The sequence below is a fragment of the Tetranychus urticae genome, chromosome 1 (assembly GCF_039701765.1).
Source record: "Tetranychus urticae isolate SD_2017Ah chromosome 1, NJAU_TeUrti_SD_1.0, whole genome shotgun sequence".
Classification (NCBI taxonomy): Eukaryota; Metazoa; Arthropoda; class Arachnida; order Trombidiformes; family Tetranychidae; genus Tetranychus; species Tetranychus urticae.
The window spans coordinates 14815445-14834757 of record NC_142958.1 but is presented as its reverse complement, the minus strand read 5'-3'; the positions used below and the strand labels follow the sequence as shown (position 1 = coordinate 14834757).

Genomic DNA, 19313 nt, shown 5'->3' with positions numbered 1-19313 from the left:
AAATGTATGCTGATTAAAAATGACACGTTATCAGGTTTTAACCATTGAACTACATCATAAAATTAAAATTAACGCATTTAACTAATTATCTTTCAACCATTTACAATCCCATTTTGGGTCTTGAATTGTCTTCCTGACTTGCGTTTCAACACACAAATTATACATCAATATTAATGGATAAAATTTATAATGATTGTTCCCTGAAAGGATTGAGCATGAAAAGGGTTTCAAACAATTTATCCTTTGCAATTATTGAACAATTAAAGCTTGAAATCTAATTTTCGCCTTTACCTTTACCTTGTACTGATTTGCTTGGTTCAAGTCAATTGGGTTAAGAGCTTTGGTTTCTTTATAACTTTCACCAACTTGAAATGTTCCTGAAGAAGCAAATATTGATCATTTTTCAAGGGATTTTTTAATTATCTTGATTTAATCAGCTTTTAATTTGACCATTTTAACATTGAACTTTGTTTCAATATCTCAAAGTGTCTAAAAATAGCTGTAAACACAACATCAAGCAAAGATAAAATAGCTTAATGTGACGCACTCAAGTCTTGGTCATAATCATTACCATTGTGATTTTACCCTTTTACAATCATTAGTTAATTGTGTAATTGTCAATGATCTGTGAAACCTTGATTAATACATAAAAAGCTCCATCTACTGTTAATTAATCATTGTTGGTTTAATTTTCAGTGTAAATTTAATAAAAACAACGCCATCTTGCTGATTTTTCCTGGAAGCTTAACCCACATTTTTATGTTTTAATCAAGGTTTTAAGGTAAATCATTTTCATATTAATGTCCAATTGGACAACGGTTTATTAGTGTTCGATTAGATATCGATGAATGTTCAAAATGGTCCTGAAGTTTGTCCAGTAAATTCAATTTGTGTTACCAAGCAAGGATCGTTTGGTTGTATCTGCCGTTACCGTCAATCGACATATTCAAAAGGCTGTGACGATATTGATGGATGTGAAGAGACTTGAGGGTTTGTCCACTTAAATGCATCAACACTCAAGGCTCATTTATTTGCTCTTGTCCACTTGGTACGTCCAACAGTGATTTTAAATTAAATCTTGTGACCATTTTTTTTAAAATTGACTAATAACTTTCTCTCCTTTTTTTCCTGACTTTAAGGTTACAAATCAGCTGGCGATGAAAAGACATGCATTGATATTGATGAGTGCGCTGAAAACATTGCCAATTTGGCACTCTTCTGTGAAGGTTGATGTAATAATACTGAAGGTTCATACGTTTGTTCATGTTCAGAAGGATTTCAAGTTCGAGATAATAGATTCTGTGATGATATCAATGAGTGCGAACGCAATAAACCTTGTGGGGAATCAATTTGTTTAAATACAATTGGAGGTTACAAATGTTTCAATCAAGACTGTCCAGAAGGTTTTATCAGAGATTCAGCTCATACTCAGTGAGTATTTCATTGTGAAAATGAACTTTAAACAAACTTGAAGGAAATTATTCAAAATCAAATGGCTATATGGTTATAAAATTATAATTTATTTCAACCATCATGTTAACTAACTGAAAAATGCTATGCTGTTTGGTAAATTTCATCAAAGACATTATTCAATACATTTACTCATCATTGGCAAATGTTAATTATTTAAATAATTTTATTAATAACACTTGTAAGATTATTCCTAGCCTTGAGCTACTTTCCCCAGAACATATTCAATCTTAGAAAATTAATAACCATTTATTGATCTCCACTCATCGATTACCATTGCCATTAACAGTTTATCTGATTCCCTTTATCCCAATTGATCTATTTCAATTTATAAATAGACCTTGAGTATTGGTTGATTAGTTTGAACAATTTCTTTCAAGCATTTTCCTCATTACCATTTTTTTCAATGCTGCCATTAAACTATTCTTTTTCTCGCTAATAATAAATTTTACAATTTCAATTGTTTCAATGTGACTAATTAAATTTGTTTTTTGCACTATTTTATCCCACCATTCAGAAGCCACGGAAAGCCATTCAATGTGTTGGTGATCAATGCTACGAGATTTACAAGAAAAGTTAACTTGTTATATTTCATTTCCTACTGAGGTCTTGATTCCGTCTTCTGGTAAACTGGCTTTATTCACGGCTAGAGGACCCCTTTTACCAGGACCAGAAGTGTTGTTCAAATTGAATGTAACATCGATTGAAGCTGATAATTCAACTGAGCCTGCTGTGTGAGACGATTTTTATTCAGCATCAGTTTATAATGAAGCCATAATCTCTTTGATAAAGCTCTTAAAGCTCTTATTGGCTAAATCGTAGCTTTATTTAGAGCTTTATCAAGGTGATCTGCCCTCAGGAACCACCAAATACTTGTGTCACACATTACAAGCATCCATTGCAGAAGTCCCGACGAATGAAACTAAAATCAAATGATATAAGGAAATGACCATAGAATTGATTAAATTTTTCAAAAAAAATGTAAAAAAAGTCAGACCATAAAGTCAAATTATTTGGCTTTGAAAGTCAAATCAATAATTCTAGTTCCGTTTATCATGGAAAGCAAAAAATATTGCTTGAAATAATCAAAATCAACAGGATGACATTATTTTATCATAAATTAAATGATTTCACTTCAAGAGTTGAAAGTCGCATGTTTGAAAACACAATTTAAACAATATTGACTATAAATGTAATTCTTATTTTTATAATTTTTCGCACTTATTGAGTTGTATTTTTCACTCATCCATGATCTTGAAATGAAAGACCATGAAAAGGCATCAAATAGCTATTTTTCAACATTCAAAGTTGAAAAAATCAGAAACAAGGTTAAATGTTGCAATGAACAAATTATTTTGTTAATATCTTGCTACAATGATTATGATTGCTGAAATAAGAGACAAAAGCACAAAGCAATAAAATAAATTTATCTACTATTATAATTTGCATTTAAATACAAATTTTTCAAAATTTAAGCTTAAATTCAATCATAACTTTAGAGATGATTTAATCAATTTATCAAAATTTGTTTTACGAAGCTAAATGCTTGAAATAATAAAATTCAAACTCCATATAAAACAAAACACTAACGGATCACATAAATGATAAAATATTCATTATTCAACTATTTAAATCAAAGTGAGTAAGCAACAAAAAAGGCTGAACATAATATTGAGTGCCATTGTCAGTACCAATGTTTTTTGTTACTGATGTCGGAGAAAAGATTGAAACTTTGAAAGACGTTGTTAAACAATTATTAACAAGTCCATTTTTCATTGAAGGTGAATCAATGGTTGAGCTTTTTCAACAAGGTGTAGACACTGACTATGAAGCCGTTTACAAAATGCCAGTCCGTGAGAATCCAATGTCAATAGGAACTCGAATACATGGAACATGACAGTTTGTTAGAGATACAAAAAAATATCTGAAGCTATGGGTAAACAATAACTGAAAATCAAAATTCATGAAACCATATCATCGAGCATTAGCAGCTTTCTTGATCAATCCAATAAATCACTCCGTTTGCAAGTTCCTTTGAATTGATTAACTATTAAGCTTTTGGCTTGTCAGCTTTTTAGCCCATGGCTATGACTTTCAGATTTGACGTCAATTTTAAACCATGTTAAACCCATTGTTAAACGAAAACGCTTGATTCTCTAGATTAAACCAAATGCCAAATAAATGTTGCTATTATATTTTATAAACTTATCATTGAGTGCTAAGAGATAAGTGATTACTTTGGATTACTTTATATGTGGACCACCACCAGAAAAGATCGAAGATTAAATTAAATTATTATTTTATTATAAATTCCGTGCGATTTCATCGATTGTAACTTAATCATCACGATTGTAGTTGATTAACCCATTAACCATTTAAAATCTTGTATAAAAATACTAACATAGATTGTATATTTAAAGTTTCAATATATATTTTTGTACACTTTTGAATAATTTTACAATAAAACTTAAAACTTCAATGAAACACTTCAGATCTTATTTTGATACATTTCAAGTGTCTTATTTATATTAATAATTTCCATCTTCAGCCTGACCAATCCAATGTTTATATATAGCTAAAGTAACTACAATTTATGCCAATTTATTTGTGAATCGTAGAGGAGAGCTCAAACATTTTCATTTGACAAAAAACGTATTGACAAGAAGTAAGGAGCAGAAGCTCTCTCTTTTCGAGTTAGTACGAGCTAGGACTTTTTGGACTTGGTGCGTCATGGAAATGACGGTCATTTGTGCAATTGCGAAGTTTCTCCGTCGGAAAATAGACAAATGAAAGCAGAAGAAGCAACAATATTGTATTAAGTATCTTTCTGGTTAACATTTTCTGGTTTCTGGTTTGCAAATGGAAGAATGCAAAATATTTGGACTTTTCTTGCTTTAAGGTTATTTATTAGGATGCGATTACATCGAAAAGGCTATTAGAAATTCGTTTCTGCCATTAAAAAGTTTCTCCGATGCTTAGTTCTCGAGAAAACAGCGTTCGAAGTTGAAACTTCGATTGCGTTTTGTACAGTGATTCATTGATTCCTGCGACTTAGAGGTTTCTCCGATGTTTAGTTCTCGAGAAAACAGCGTTCGAAGTTGAAACTTCGATTGCGTTTTGTACAGTGATTCATTGATTCCTGCGACTTAGAGGTTTCTCCGATGTTTAGTTCTCGAGAAAACAGCGTTCGAAGTTGAAACTTTGCCAGATTATTGATTGATTTATGTACGAAAATGTTTGCAGCTTCGCCAGTTTGTGTCTGTTGGTGCAGTAGGTTGGGTCCATTGTTCCTTGTATTCATCCATATTAAATTGTAGCGCATAATACTATAGCATTTTACTCGAGAGAATGAAGAACATAAGTGACACTATTCTCGAAATATCGAGGCTCAAAGTTTTGACACCAATGTCCAAAATCTAGACAAATAGCGTAAAATTGACACAAATTTTTAGTCGTTGATGTTCACCAACAATACTTGTCGAGCAATAATTAGTTTTAGCTCTTTGGTTATTTGCATTGTCCGCAAAAAGAACTGGCAATCGAAAATCGAAATGACCGAATTTATAGAGCTAGAAAGTTATTTCCGCCAAAATATCTGCATTTTCGGGTTTGTTATTGAAAGAGGAATTCTGAGCTTCAATTAGATGCCAATATTTATAACCATAACTGTAAAAATGTTCACTGTTCTTCGTGCAAAAGCTGAGAAACAAACGCAGAAAAAGCAACAGTATTGTATTAACATTGTAAGTATCTTTCTGGTTAACATTTTCTGGTTTCTGGTTTACAAATGGAAAGAATGCAAATATTTGGACTTTTATTGCTTTAAGGCTATTCATTAGAGTGGGACTACATTGAATAAGCTATTAGAAATTTGTTTCTGCCATTAAAAAGTTTCTCCGATGCTTAGTTCTCGAGAAAACAGCGTTCGAAGTTGAAACTTCGATTGCGTTTTGTACAGTTATGGTTATAGATATTGGCCGTTTATTGAAGCCCAGAATTCTACTTTTAATAACAAACCAATAAATGCTTTTATTGCGGCTGATATAATTTTATATTTTTGTACAATCGGTCATTTCGAATTTTAATTTAAAGTTCTTTTTTCGAAAAACAAAGATAGCTAAAGAGCTGAAACTAATTTTTGATGCACGAAAATTGCTGGTGAACAGCAACAAATAAAAATTTGAGTCAATTTGTCGTTAGTTTTATCGATTTTGGACATCGATTGTGAGACTTTGAGCGCCGATATTTCGAGAATGATAATACTTATGATCACAAATATTTCGTTAAATATGCTACTTTATAATTTTCTATAATAAATGGAAGTTTAAAGTCACCCAAGAGTACGAACGAGAAGTTATAGCATTTATTAATTGAGTTGTCTTATTATTGTTTGATTTATAAACGAAAATGCTTTTTGCAGCTTCACCTGTTTGTGTTTGTAAATACACAAGGCAGGTACTAACATCTTTAGTAACCATCCATATTAAATTGTTGCGCATAATGCCATAGCATATTTCTCGAAAGAATGATGGCCATGAGTGAACTATTCTCGAAATATCGAGGCTCAAAGTTTTGCAGCCAATGTCCACACTCTAGCAAACTATCGATAAATTGACAGCAGTTTGCAGTTTTTGATGTTCACAAACCATTGGGGCTTTGCCTTATAAAACTAACTTAAACTAAACTAAACTTCGATAGTTTAGTTTAAACGAAACTGGTGTTAATTTAAGAAGCAAAAGCAAGAGAAGCAATAGTAAATCATTATTAAACATCTTTTGGTTTCTGGTAAAAAGAAAACCCTTGGACTTCTCTTGATATTAGGTTATTTATTTGGTTGCGAATACATTGAACAAAGTAGTCTTAGCTTGTTCGTCCAACTAAAAGATTTCTAAGATCTACAGTTTTCGGTAAAATTGCAATCGAAGTTTTAACTTCGATTGCAATTTTGTACAGTTATGTTCATGTATTTTCCCACTTTACTTATGTTAGAGATGCAACTTTTAATGGTCAATCGGAAAATGTACTTATTTTGAAACAAAAAGTTTTCTGTTTATGGACAACTGGTTATTTCGATTTTCGATTCAACGCTCTAATTTCGAGAAACGAAAATAGCTAAAGAGCTGAAACTTGTTTTGCATCGACAAACATTGTTGATTGATATGAGCAAATAAAAACTTTTGTCAATTTATCTTTAGTTTCCTAGTTTTCGGTTATTAACAGCAAAAGTTCGACTCTCGATAGTTAGAGAATGATGACACTTACGATATTCAATCTTTCAGTAAATGTGCTATTTTATTAGGAACTACAATATACGGAAGTCTAAGGTCACGTAAGAGTATGAACGAAAAGTTTTAGCATTTTGTTACTTAAGCTGTCAGAGAATTGTTTAATTTATGAAGACAAATGCTTTTGCAGCATCACCAGTTTATTTATGTTAGTAAACGAGGCAGGAACTAACATCTTTAGTATTCATCCATATTAAATTATTGCGCATAATGCCGTAGCACATGCCTCGAAAGAATGATGACCATAAGTGACACTATTCTCGAAATATCGAGCCTCAAAGTTTTGGGACAAATATTCAAAATCTACACAAATAGTGACAAATTGACACTAATTTATATTCTTTGATGTTGTAATTTTTGCTCAGTTAAAAATTAGTTTCAGCAATTTAGCGTTTTTCATTGTCCAAAAAAAGAAATTTAAATCAAAAATCGAAATGACTGAATTTACAGAGCTTCAAAGTTATATCTGCAGAAACAAGTGCATTTTCTGGTTTAATATTAAAAGTTAAACTCTGAGCTTCAATAAGAGGCCAATATCTATAACCATAACTGCACAAAACGCAATCGAAGTTTCAACTTCGAACGCGGTTTTCTCGAGAACTAAGCATCGGAGAAACTTGTCGCAAGAATAAATTTCCAAAAGCTCATTTAATGTAATCGCAGCCTAACGGATAGTCTTTAAGCGATAAAGGTCAAAATATTGGCATTTATTATTTTAACCAGAAAAAGAAACCAGAAGGTGTTTACTAGATAGATACTTACAATGTTTATACAATACTGTTGCTTCTTCTGCTTTTGTTTCTCAGATTTCGCACGAAGAAACTTACAAATAAACGTTTTTTGCTTTTATTACTATAAGTTATTAGAACCAAGTCAGAATAATCAAGAGGACTCCAAAAGACTGAAAACTTCGAGATAAAAGCGAGAGAAGCGAAAGAATTGTATTATCAAGTAATTGTCTCTTTTCTGGTAAACATCTTCTGGTTTCTTCTTCTGCTAAAATAATAAATGCCAATATTTTGACTTTTGTTGCATTAACGTTATCCATTAGCCTGCCGCTGCATTAAATGAGCTATTAGAAATTTGTTTCTGCCATTAAAAAGTTTCTCCGATGCTTAGTTCTCGAGAAAACCGCATTCGAAGTTGAAACTTCGATTGCATTTTGTACAGGCATGGTTATAGATATTGGCCTCTTATTGAAGCCCAAAATTCTTCTTTTAATAACGAACCAATAAATGCACTTATTTTGGCTGATATAATTTTATTTTTTTGTAAAATCGGTTAATTCGATATCCGATTTAAAGTTCTTTTTTCGGACATTGAAAATAGCTAAAGAGCTGAAACTTGTGCTGCATCGTCAAGAACTGTTTGGAGAACACGAAAGACTGAAAATTTGTGTCGAATTGTCGTTAGTTTTCTAGATTTTGGACATTGGTGTCAAAACTTTGAGCCTCGATATTTCGAGAATAGTGTCACTCATGGCCATCATTCTTTCGAGAAATATGCTACGGCATTATGCGCAACAAATCAATATGCATAAATACTAAAGATGTTAGAGCCTGCCTCGTGTATTAACAAACACAAACAGGTGAAGCTATTAAAATCATTTTCGTTTATAAACCAAACAATAATAAACTAACTAAAGTAATAAATGCTATAACTTCTCGTTTGTATTCTTGGGTGACTTTAAACTTCCATATATTATAGAAAATTATAAAGTAGCATATTTAACGAAATATTTGTGATCATAAGTATTATCATTCTCGAAATATCGGCGCTCAAAGTCTCACAATCGATGTCCAAAATCGATAAAACTAACGACAAATTGACTCAAATTTTTATTTGTTGCTGTTCACCAGCAATTTTCGTGCATCAAAAATTAGTTTCAGCTCTATAGCTATCTTTGTTTTTCGAAAAAAGAACTTTAAATTAAAATTCGAAATGACCGATTGTACAAAAATATAAAATTATATCAGCCAAAATAAGTGCATATATTGGTTTGTTAGCAAAAGTTAAACTCTGGGCTTCAATAAGATGCCAATATCTATATCCATAAATGTACAAAATGCAATCGAATTTTCAATTTCGAACGCTGTTTTCTCGAGAACTAAGTATCGTAGAAACTCGCAAGTCAAAGAAATCAATTATAAATAGCCTTTTCAATGCAATCGCATCCTAATAAATAACCTTAAAGCAATAAAAGTTCAAATATTTGCATTCTTTCATTTGTAAACCAGAAACTAGAAGATGTTAACCAGAAAGATACTTACAATTTTAATACAATACTGTTGCTTCTTCTGCTTTCGTTTCTTAGCTTTCGCACGAAGAACAGTGAACATTTTTACAGTTATGGTTATAAATATTGGCATCTAATTGAAGCTCTGAATTCTACTTTCAATAACAAACCTGAAAATGCAAATATTTTGCCGTATATAACTTTTTGGCTATGTAAATTCGGTCATTTCGATTTTCGATTGAAAGTTCTTTTTGCGGACAATGCAAATAACCAAAGAGCTGAAACTAATTTTTGCTCGACAAGTATTGTTGGTGAACATCAACGACTAAAAATTTGTGTCAATTTGACGCTATTTGTCTAGATTTTGCACATTGGACCCAAAACTTTGAGCTTCGATGTTTCGAGAATAGTGTCATTATGTTCTTCATTCTCTCGAGTAAAATGCTATGGCATTATGCGCTACAATTTAATATGGATGAATACAAGGAACAATGGACCCAACCTACTGCACCAACAGACACAAACTGGCGAAGCTGCAAACATTTTCGCACATAAATCAATCAATAATCTGGCAACTTAAGAAATTCTATAACTTTTCGTTTATTATGTTGCATGATTTCAGATTTCCGTGTAGCATAGTACCTAATCCGATAGCATATTTATCGAAAGATTGGCAACTATAAGTGTTATCATTCTCTAACTATCGAGACTCGAATTTTTGCAGCCAATGGCCAGAATCTAGGAAACTATTGCTAAATTGACAAAAGTTTTTAGTTCTTCATGTTCACCAACAATTTTCGTTGATGCGAAACAAGTTGCAGCTCTTTAGCATTTTCCTTTGCTCGAAAATAGAGCTTTGAATCGAATATCGAAATGACCAATTGTCCAGAAAAAGAAAATCATATCTACCATAATAAATGCATTTTACAATTGGCCATTAAAAGCTGCATTTCCAACATCAGTATGGAGTGAAAATACATAACCATAACTGTACAAAATGCAATTGAAATTTAATCTTCGAACGCGGTTCGAACGAAAACTATAGATCATAGAAATTTGCGAGTTGCATGAATATATCATTATTTCCTTGTTCGATGTTTTTATAACCTAATAAATAACCTACTATCAAAGAAAACACAAGTATTTGCACTTTCACAATTGCAAACCAGAAACCAGAAGATGTTTACCAGAAAAGGTACCTAATACAATACTATTGCTTCTCTTGCTTTTGACCCTTAAATTAACACTATTTTCGGGTAAAACATCAAAGTTTACATAAGGCAAATCAGTTTAAAGACAAATTCTGTGACCGTAACGTACAAAAAATATCAATCATAGTTCCAATTAATCAAATTAACCTCATTTTTATGCCCCTAAACGCTCGTGAATTTACTAGTAAAAGTACGTGTTTAGTCCTTTTCAACATTTTGTAAAACTGCTTCAACTTTCCATGATGTAATAAAAATGGAATTGATGCAATTTCAACTTTCAAAATTTTTAATTTACATTTTATAAACTTATGATCGAGCACAACGAAATAAGTAATTAATTTTGACTACAGATACGAAGCTAACATGTATTTTATTAATTAACTGAAATTATGTTTATGCTTATTACAGATAATATTATTCAAGGAGTGGGACAGGGAAGTGAACCAAGATTACTGAAAGATTTAACATTTTCAATCTAAATATATTGGTACTGGTCATGCTGATTCAAATTAATATGAATAGCAGGTTAATCAACACCGAGATACATATGCATCGTATTGGGGACATTTCGATATTATAAATTACCACGATTAAAATGAATCAAAAGCCCGGATTACTTTCCCAATTTTCAATTTTACAGAGAAACTTGTTCAAAAGATCGAATATTAAATTCAATTCTTATGTCATTATGGATTCTATGCGAATTTTTTCATCAGTTCATCTTGATTGTAACTGAGTAGCCCATTAAACCATTAATAATCTTACAGACCTTATCTTGATACATGTTCATACATTTACGAAATACATTTTTATGTTAATTGTTCAGCTGTCAGATAGTTATTTTATTTTCATTGATTGAGGACTGATATTATCAATTTGAATGCTTAAACTCTTCAATTTTCTGATATGATCTGCTTGTATAATTGACTTTATACTATTGTTTACTATAATTTATAATATTTATTCACTATTTTGATTACAAATTAAATTGGTGAAAAATTTAGGTTTTTAACTTTTGAATTTGGCGGCAGAGTATCTGTAACCACCGAGTTACCGGTTACTTGTAACTGGGGGTGAAGTAAACGCAGTTACTGGTTGTGTTAACCAAATTAGTGAAAACAACGCACCTCTACTGCATTATTTTCAATGTGATATTTTAATTAAAGCAATAAATATCATCTCGAAATATATGTGACAGCTATGTTTGAGTTAACAGCAAATGTTTATGACCTCTGGGAAGCGGAAGATTCACGATTGTGTCCATTGTCACCTAAACAATTGGCTTTACTAGAGAGATTGGAAAAATTGACAACTCAAGAATCATCATCACCGTATGATATTGAATCAGGAGGAGATAGGAAACAGTCAAACCTTAGTGAAGGTATCATCAAAGATGACAGTGATTCAACAATGATTGGTGATGCTGTCAATAATTTCAGCACCTTACGAGATATTGAACGCTGGTTTGACTCTGTAGAGACAACTTTGGAAAGTGAAGATGAAATTAGATTTAAATGTTTACAGGACAATCTTAACCTGTGTCAGACGCTTTCCAAGCAAATTGAATGTTTATTGGATAATCTTTACTATCTCAAGAAGATGTTTGACTCCAAGGCGAGTAAAATAACATCAGTTCATTCTATGTGTGAAAATATTTTACAACAAGAAAGGAGTTTAATCATGGCGGTCGAGGCAATCAATGAGAAACTTAATTATTTCAAAGAACTGGAAGTTATGACCAAGAAACTCGGTTCATCTTCTGTATTGATTCTCAATGAATCTTTAATGCCGACCTTAACTAGACTTGACGAGTGTATCAACTTTCTTGCCTGCAAATCAAACTATAAAGAGAGTGAACACTTCATTGACCAATATAAGATTTTACAAGATACAGCCCTGGAAACCATCAAAAAATACGTGATAAACTCCATTCAAAATGCTGCTAAATCAGTTATGCCGGAATCAGGAAAAGTTTTATCTGATAACGATTCTGTCTTCTCGCTTTTCTATGGCAGATTTCAATCTTCTTGTGCTAGAATCAAATCTCTAGTCACAATGATCGAGGAAAGAGCTGAAAACAATCCACTTTATCAACAGTATCTCGACGAATGCCATCAAGTGTATTTCCAAGTTCGAGAATCCCTCATTGTTCCAGTATTAACAGCAGCCATCGATGACACAGTGACTTCCTACGGACGCAGTTACTGTACCCTTAGTCGCAACACTTGTCGTATGCTTGTACATATTTGCAAAGATGAACATCAACTTTTCTATCAATTTTTTACTTCTCCATCCCAATTCTTGATCGATTTTCTTGAAACTCTTTGTGTCCAACTATACAACGTCCTTCGTCCTATTGTTATTCACATCAATCATTTGGAAACATTATCTGAACTTTGTTGTATATTGAGAAGTGAAGGGACAGAAGAGTTTTCTTTGATTCAAGGAAACGAAACACTTTCCTTCGGTCGAGCATTGAACTCATTGCTACAAGATGTCCAAGAGCGTCTAGTCTACCGAACTGCTATTTATATTCAAACCAACCTTATTGAATATGTACCAGCTCCTGGTGATCTTGCTTATCCAGATAAACTTGAAATGATGGAGAGTATTGCTGAATGTTTATCTACCAATTCACCTGGCCCTTTAGTTCGAAGTGATTCGTTGTCTTCCATTACATCGACCACTTTATCGGACATTTCTCTAGCAACTTACAATGATTCCTCTTTCGGTAGATATGCATCACGATCTCCAGCAGATATTCATGGAATGTGGTATCCAACAGTTCGGAGAACAATCATGTGTCTTGCTAAGCTTTATCGATCCCTTGATAAACCTGCATTCCAAGGATTAGCCCAAGAAGTTGTTGCTGGTTGTTTGGAGTCACTAAAACGAGCTGGATCCGAGATTAGTAAAAATAAAAGTCCATCTGATGGTAGCCTCTTTCTGATCAAACACTTATTGATTGTTAGAGAGCAAATCACGCCATTTAGGATTGAATGTATTGTCCGAGAAGTTGAAATTGATTTCGAGCGAGTCAAAACAGCAGCAATGAATCTATTCAACAATCGTAATTTTTTCAGCCTTAAAAGTAGCAATGGATTACTTCAATTTCTTTTCGAAGTTCCTGTTAGTATCAGCTTTTTACTTTAATTTAGTATTTATTGATTCATCAACTAATCTATTGTTTTATTATTTTTGTGCAGGGAGCTCCTCAAGTGATTGACCATGTTTTGGATCCTCAAAAAATCGTTGACACCGAAATTAAAAGCATCTGTGAAAAGTTCATCAGCTCCAGTGCCAACAATATGTTGCTACCAATTAAATCACATCTTGAACTGTTACGAAGGTGCATCAAAACTCCTTCAACTAATTTACCTACAATCGAAGAAATTAATAAGGTTCTTAAAGAATTAACAAGTCACCTAGAATCAACTAATTCATCTATACGTAAATCAATGTCGCTCTACCTTGCTAATCCTGACACGGAAAACATTCTCTTCAAACCAATAAAGGTTTGTTGATTATTTATTGAATATATTATATTTTTACCGATAATTTTAATTAATGATTCATTTGATTCTTTTATTTTCAGAACAAAGTTCTCAAACAGTTGGATGAATTCAGGAAAACTGTGCTCAGTGCCTATGACAAAGATAAACATTTGCTGATTGAATTACCACCAATGGATGTTTACGAGAAAATTTTTGTTCCTTCCAATTTACATGATTCAGTTACATCATCAACATCATAAGCTATTGATGCACCTTTACTTAACAATAATCAAACTAGCAATAATTATCATCCATTCACCTGTAAATAATTAGCCTAATAATTTATTCTCGTCACTTGACTCTTCAACCCGTCAATCAGCAAACCTGCAATGGGCAAAGGAGTCGATATTTCATTTGTTTACCCGTTTACGTATTAAGCTCGGAAAGCTTAATTCACTATTTATTGATTTATTATGTTTTTGAATGGTATTGTTGATAAATTTTAAAAAAATTTCTATCGCTGTCAAATATTTCCAATATATTGCAATACACAGGAAAAGTTTTTTTCAAAGGTATAAAAGTAAATATTTAATATAAAAAAATCACGATTATTTTTATTCAATCAAAATCTAACCCATTTCAGTTAAAATTATGCAAAGGAGGAAAGCCAAAAGGATAGAGAAAACGATTTCGCTTTAAGCATCTATTAATAGTTTAAAGCTATTATCAATCAAATGTTGTAAATAATGTTCGATTCATTCTTTTCATTTGCTGAATGTTAAACAATATGATTACCCAGTTTCGCGTTGTTTCGGTGGTTTTTATTCAATAATTTGCGAGCCAAATATTTTTGAAGAATAGTTTACATCATTTAAATCAGAAGCGAATGTTGTATCCCTAGAAATGGTTTAAAAAGTCTAATTTCAGGCTTTATCCATACTAAATAATCTGGTTTGGTACAATAGGCTACTTGAAGTTTAACCTCGCATTAAATTGAAATGGCACCAGAAATCACATAAATTGTAGATTTTTTTGTGAACTATTTCATGCAATGGCAAAAGATTTTATTCCAATTATATAATATTAAAACATAAAAATTAGATCAGTTTATTTAAAAGCCAATGTTTGGATAGAAGAGTGAAAAATATTTGGAGAAAACATTGTCACTGTTACGTCCTTTTGGTCTTCGACGAACGGTGGGTAAAACCTTGCGACAAAACTTTGACTCAGGATCATATTTCTTTGGTTGGCACACATAGCGAGGGACACCTGAAAATTAAACAAACCAGTTAATAAATTAAGTAACATAGCAATTCAGATTGTTTCATTAAAACATACCTCCAGTGAAGGCATTGAAATAATCAATAAAGGCTTGAGCCGCATTATCTCCAGGTTGGCATTCCTCTTTTATAGACCTGAAACGAAAGAAAATTAGATAACAGTAATTGGTAAGCAATTAAAATGTTAAATTGAAGCTTACTCTGTAGAGCAATCAAGCCAAGCTCGATATCCACAACAAGCTAATCCGATTCTATTAGAGTAATCAACTTGTTCCTCCATGCTTTCCAATGTGGCCTGGAATCTGCTTACACATTTACGTCTAAATTGTTGAGTCAATTGAACATTATTTACACATCTTGCATGTTCCAAGTAATCTAATGAAAATCAAGGAAAATAAGAAAGAAGATCAATTGATATTAAAATCATAATCGTATTGAGATTTAAGATGACTTGAACCAATCTTTAATTTAGCCGTGAATTAAAAATCAGGTAGGATTGAAAGATATTCACTTTGGTTCAAAAGGTTAGAGCATTCAAAATAATCTTAAACTTGGCTTATAACCAAATTAAAATTAATCTGTTTACATCCGATCAATTGCTGTTCATGATTTTTTGTGCTCATTTTAGCTATTTTTAACAAATTTAATACTATTTAGTATTTTCCGTTTTCACCTGATTATTGTCCTCGGCCATTTTCATGGTATATCTGAAAAAAGGTCATAACTGACTGCCATGGTTGGTTAAATTTTTGGCTGAGGATTAATAATGATAGTGAAAAAGCTTTCCTCAAGTCGAGTATTTTTAGTGTTTGTTAATGAAATTGACTATTCAGTCATTGACAATCATAAGGCAATTAACAGCAGTTATAATGTGCCTTGCTTTCTCGCATATATTAATACAGACTAATTGATTGGTAAAAATATGAATTTATAAATTATTACAATCCTGGAAATAAAATTTGCCCTTCTCAAAACGTTACAGGAAATTTTAGGCTCTATCCATCAAACACTGAAGTTAAACCGTTTCTTGAAACAATAAAGGAAATAGAAGTTGTTAATTGCGGAAAAATGTTGCTAATTAAACATCTAATTAAATGTATGAAGAAACTAAATCTTAAATGGTTACGAAGGCAAAAACAAACAACTATTAACATTTGACAATTAAAGCAATCCAATGATCAAGTCTATTTACAATGATTTCATTGAAGTGCCTAAATTTGTCAAAATTGGTGTCGCTAGAGAGAGGTTTATGAATGTTGGTTTTGGTTATTTGGATGCTGATTATTTACAATTAAAGTGAAGTGATCCGATTAAATCAATGATTTCAATCAAAGGTGATCGCTTTGAATTCCTAACCCTGAAAATTTAAAGGCAACCACAATCCTTTACTTCAAGGTTTTGAGATTTAACAATGAAAATGAGTGAAAATGAAGCAAATAATAGTTCATTGGCTTGTCCCAAGGAAATTCAAATCATCATCAGAAGTTGATTGTTCAAGATGGTTACGTACTGTTTTTGGTGTCTCCATTGCGACAAAATGGTTTCACATTGTTCACATAAACTTCATTGACCAAAACAAACATTTCCTGCGACAAGGCAGTTCCACACCGGGTAAAGAAATCTTGGACACAATCAGTTACATTTTTGATTGACCTAAATATCAAACATTACAAGATGAATTAGATTAGTATTAAAATTAAAAGATTGATTTGGTAAAGTCTAAACGATTGTTAGCTTTACATTGTAACAGTGTGTTTGGGTTTAGGGCTGAAGAACTGGTCTTGAGTTTCTTAATTGTCTTGATTGTAAAGATTGCGAAGTTGAAAGTAATCTTAAAATCAAATGGTTTCTCGCTAACAATTTTGATGACACTTTCAAGGTAGCGTAAAGTTAATAAAAATTTTTGGTTATTGAAGGAAAATAGCAACAATATTTTAATCATAAGTTGACCTGTAAATGCTGAGTAAAGCTGATTTAATCTGATTTTTGTGATTAGAAGATATTTTGGAAAAGTTAACTTAACAATTTAGCAATAACGAAACGATCAAGGTAAACCAGATTGGGTTGCTTTAAAAAGCTAACTGTCGATCGAGGAGACTCAATTTGAAAGGTAAAAATTAGTTGTTGAAGAAATTGAATTTTGTAAATAGTTAATTTATATTCTGGTATCATCTTTGACTCTCGACTAATTAAAACCTTTGATAGTATTTCGAGTTAATTGTGAAGTAATTTACCTGCAAAGTAAAGCATGTTCTCGGCGATTCAAGGCAAGTCCAGTTGTGTTGGGTCGATGGCTGAAGTAGAAGAGCGGTTTGATGCATTCATCCATTCCTTCCCAGTGACATTCTGGTAAAGGCTTGGTTCGCTTTCTTTGAGCCTCACAAGGGTTTACAATTAACAAAACAATTCCAAGAGTTAAACAAATTAAAACTAATTAGAATGAACAAAATAAATGAATGTTGGGCAAAAACAATCCAAAAGTGAATGCGATCACAATGGTAACCAAACAATCCAGTGAACACCAACATGTATTGAGAGTAAACAAAAGATTGAAAAATATTGATTAATATTGAGATTGTTAAGATTGTTAAATATTACAATTAGAGCTTACATTTTGTGGAAAACATGGTTACAATTAAATAATATTAATCTAATGAAATTGGTTTATAATAAGGAGTTGACTTGTGGACTTGAGGAAAAGATGTTGAGTTAACTTGAACTGATCACTGTTAGTAACTTAAATGAATCTGTTTTAAAGTTTATCATCGTCTAAACTGATGGACGGTCAGATTAATTAAATATTAGTGAAAGTGAGAGTAAATATTATTCAGTATAAGAGGGAGAAATGAAGAGCAAAACAAGTTTCAGAAATGAGTGATGAACTTGAATATTGCTTCTGATAAAAAAAACATGAACTTTTCTTACGTTAACAGAGTGTTCATCACTGAAACTAGAAACTTTCCATGAAATTTCATTAGATCAGGGAAAATCCATGACGTTAAGGTCCAACAACAAAAATATTACCAGATTCATCCGTAATCAACACCAAATAGCCAATGTATTGCTGAAACTCTAGTTACAACCAATTTCACCAAGTCTCTTCTTTCCTTTCATTTTAATAATAACTTCAATATTTTTTGATACTAAACTTGTTTGTCTAGATCATGATCAACAATTAAGATGATAAATATGCTTCTTATGATTGTTGAGGTTGAATGGGAAAATAATATGCCTTCTGGTCAATTGTATATTAACCATTTTATTGTCAACAGTTTGTATCAATAACAAGATGGTTAGTCAATAACATTAGACATTTGTTTATATTGCCAAGTGTAATCAAAATTTCTTTACAATTGTCAGCTATTTACATTAAGAATCAACTTGAATTACAATTTAAATTACATTTGAGAAACACTTTGGTTTTTGAAAAGAACCGCTTTAAGCAGGAAGATTGATTGCTAGTAATGAAACCTTAATTCTTTGGGCTATTCCCTGCTAATTATGGGATAGCTTTGATTGAAATCGAGTCAATCAACTGGTTAATGTTTTGTAAATTAGAGGTAAAGAAACGAACAAGAATCTAATTGGGTTTAACTGGTCAATGGACCTTGTTTAACCCATTGGATGGATTCGATACCAATTAGACTTTGGTTTGTCTTTTATTAAATAATTTGTATGCAATATTTTTCAAGGCTCTATTTGAATCCAGTTTTTGATGAAATGTTCAATTAAAATGATTATTTACTTCATTTTCATGTCACTTGTTGAATTTTAAGACTTTTTGATTAATTGATTGTTAATGCTGTTGTTGTCTTCATGTTTAATATGAATTACATTTAGATAAGGTAACAAATGGCCAATCACTATTCACAGCCTCAGGTTTGTTTATGGCCTTCATCTTGGTAATAGTTAATGAATTTTAAGATATTTATTGGTTCCATCTACGATATTACATTTGATCATGTTTAACTTGAACATTTTGAAATTGATTTACTAATTGTTTCACTTACGAAAATGCTTCATCTATTGTTACCTTGTAATCGATAGGTGTAACCAGTGGATACGATTAATTGATGAGACAGTTAAGTTGCGCTTTTGGATGAATTAAAATGTGAAATGTGTTGAACCGCGCTGTTAAATTGTGAAATTAACTCTTAATGAAGGTTAATCTATTATAATCGGACAAGTTTTTTTAGTCTGGTTTATCCCGACGGCCACAAGAATCAACAAACGGACGATAGAGTTTACACAAAGAAACAGTGAAAATCGTCCAAGTGTAATGGACCTTAATTCAAGATCATTCCCTGCCAGGTAAACTTAGACTTTAAATTTTGTAC

The 19313-nt window shown here is 31.8% G+C and overlaps 2 protein-coding genes and 1 long non-coding RNA gene across 3 annotated transcripts; 2 read left to right on the top strand and 1 right to left on the bottom strand.

Annotated features, from left to right (window-relative positions):
- The first annotated feature begins 763 nt into the window (after window positions 1-763).
- Window positions 764-2912, top strand: LOC107367662 (uncharacterized). The gene is made up of 3 exons (XR_001569949.3): window positions 764-1048; window positions 1140-1431; window positions 1988-2912. It is a non-coding gene; the product is annotated as an uncharacterized LOC107367662 (long non-coding RNA).
- An 8391-nt stretch (window positions 2913-11303) lies between these two features.
- Cog3 (conserved oligomeric Golgi complex subunit 3) lies at window positions 11304-14211 on the top strand. Its single transcript, XM_015935432.3, has 3 exons — window positions 11304-13331; window positions 13409-13717; window positions 13798-14211. Exons 1-3 carry the CDS (start codon window positions 11403-11405, stop codon window positions 13954-13956), a joined length of 2397 nt encoding a protein of 798 aa, XP_015790918.1. The 5' UTR covers window positions 11304-11402; the 3' UTR covers window positions 13957-14211.
- A 527-nt stretch (window positions 14212-14738) lies between these two features.
- On the bottom strand, window positions 14739-17708 carry LOC107367695 (uncharacterized). The gene is made up of 6 exons (XM_015935434.3): window positions 17588-17708; window positions 17211-17406; window positions 16487-16629; window positions 15177-15351; window positions 15035-15111; window positions 14739-14965 (listed from the first exon to the last, which is right to left on the bottom strand). Exons 1-6 carry the CDS (start codon window positions 17601-17603, stop codon window positions 14808-14810), a joined length of 765 nt encoding a protein of 254 aa, XP_015790920.1. The 5' UTR covers window positions 17604-17708; the 3' UTR covers window positions 14739-14807.
- Window positions 17709-19313: the final 1605 nt, after the last annotated feature.

Coding starts and splice junctions, on each gene's coding strand:
- LOC107367695 (XM_015935434.3), bottom strand. Junction 16,630..17,210: donor GAACATGCTTTACTTTGCAG/GTAAATTACTTC, acceptor TTTGATATTTAG/GTCAATCAAAAATGTAACTG. Junction 15,352..16,486: donor CAATGGAGACACCAAAAACA/GTACGTAACCAT, acceptor GATTTTCATTAG/ATTACTTGGAACATGCAAGA.
- Cog3 (XM_015935432.3), top strand. CDS start 11,403: ATGTTTGAGTTAACAGCAAATGTTTATGACCTCTGGGAAGCGGAAGAT. Junction 13,332..13,408: donor AATTTCTTTTCGAAGTTCCT/GTTAGTATCAGC, acceptor ATTTTTGTGCAG/GGAGCTCCTCAAGTGATTGA. Junction 13,718..13,797: donor TTCTCTTCAAACCAATAAAG/GTTTGTTGATTA, acceptor TTTTATTTTCAG/AACAAAGTTCTCAAACAGTT.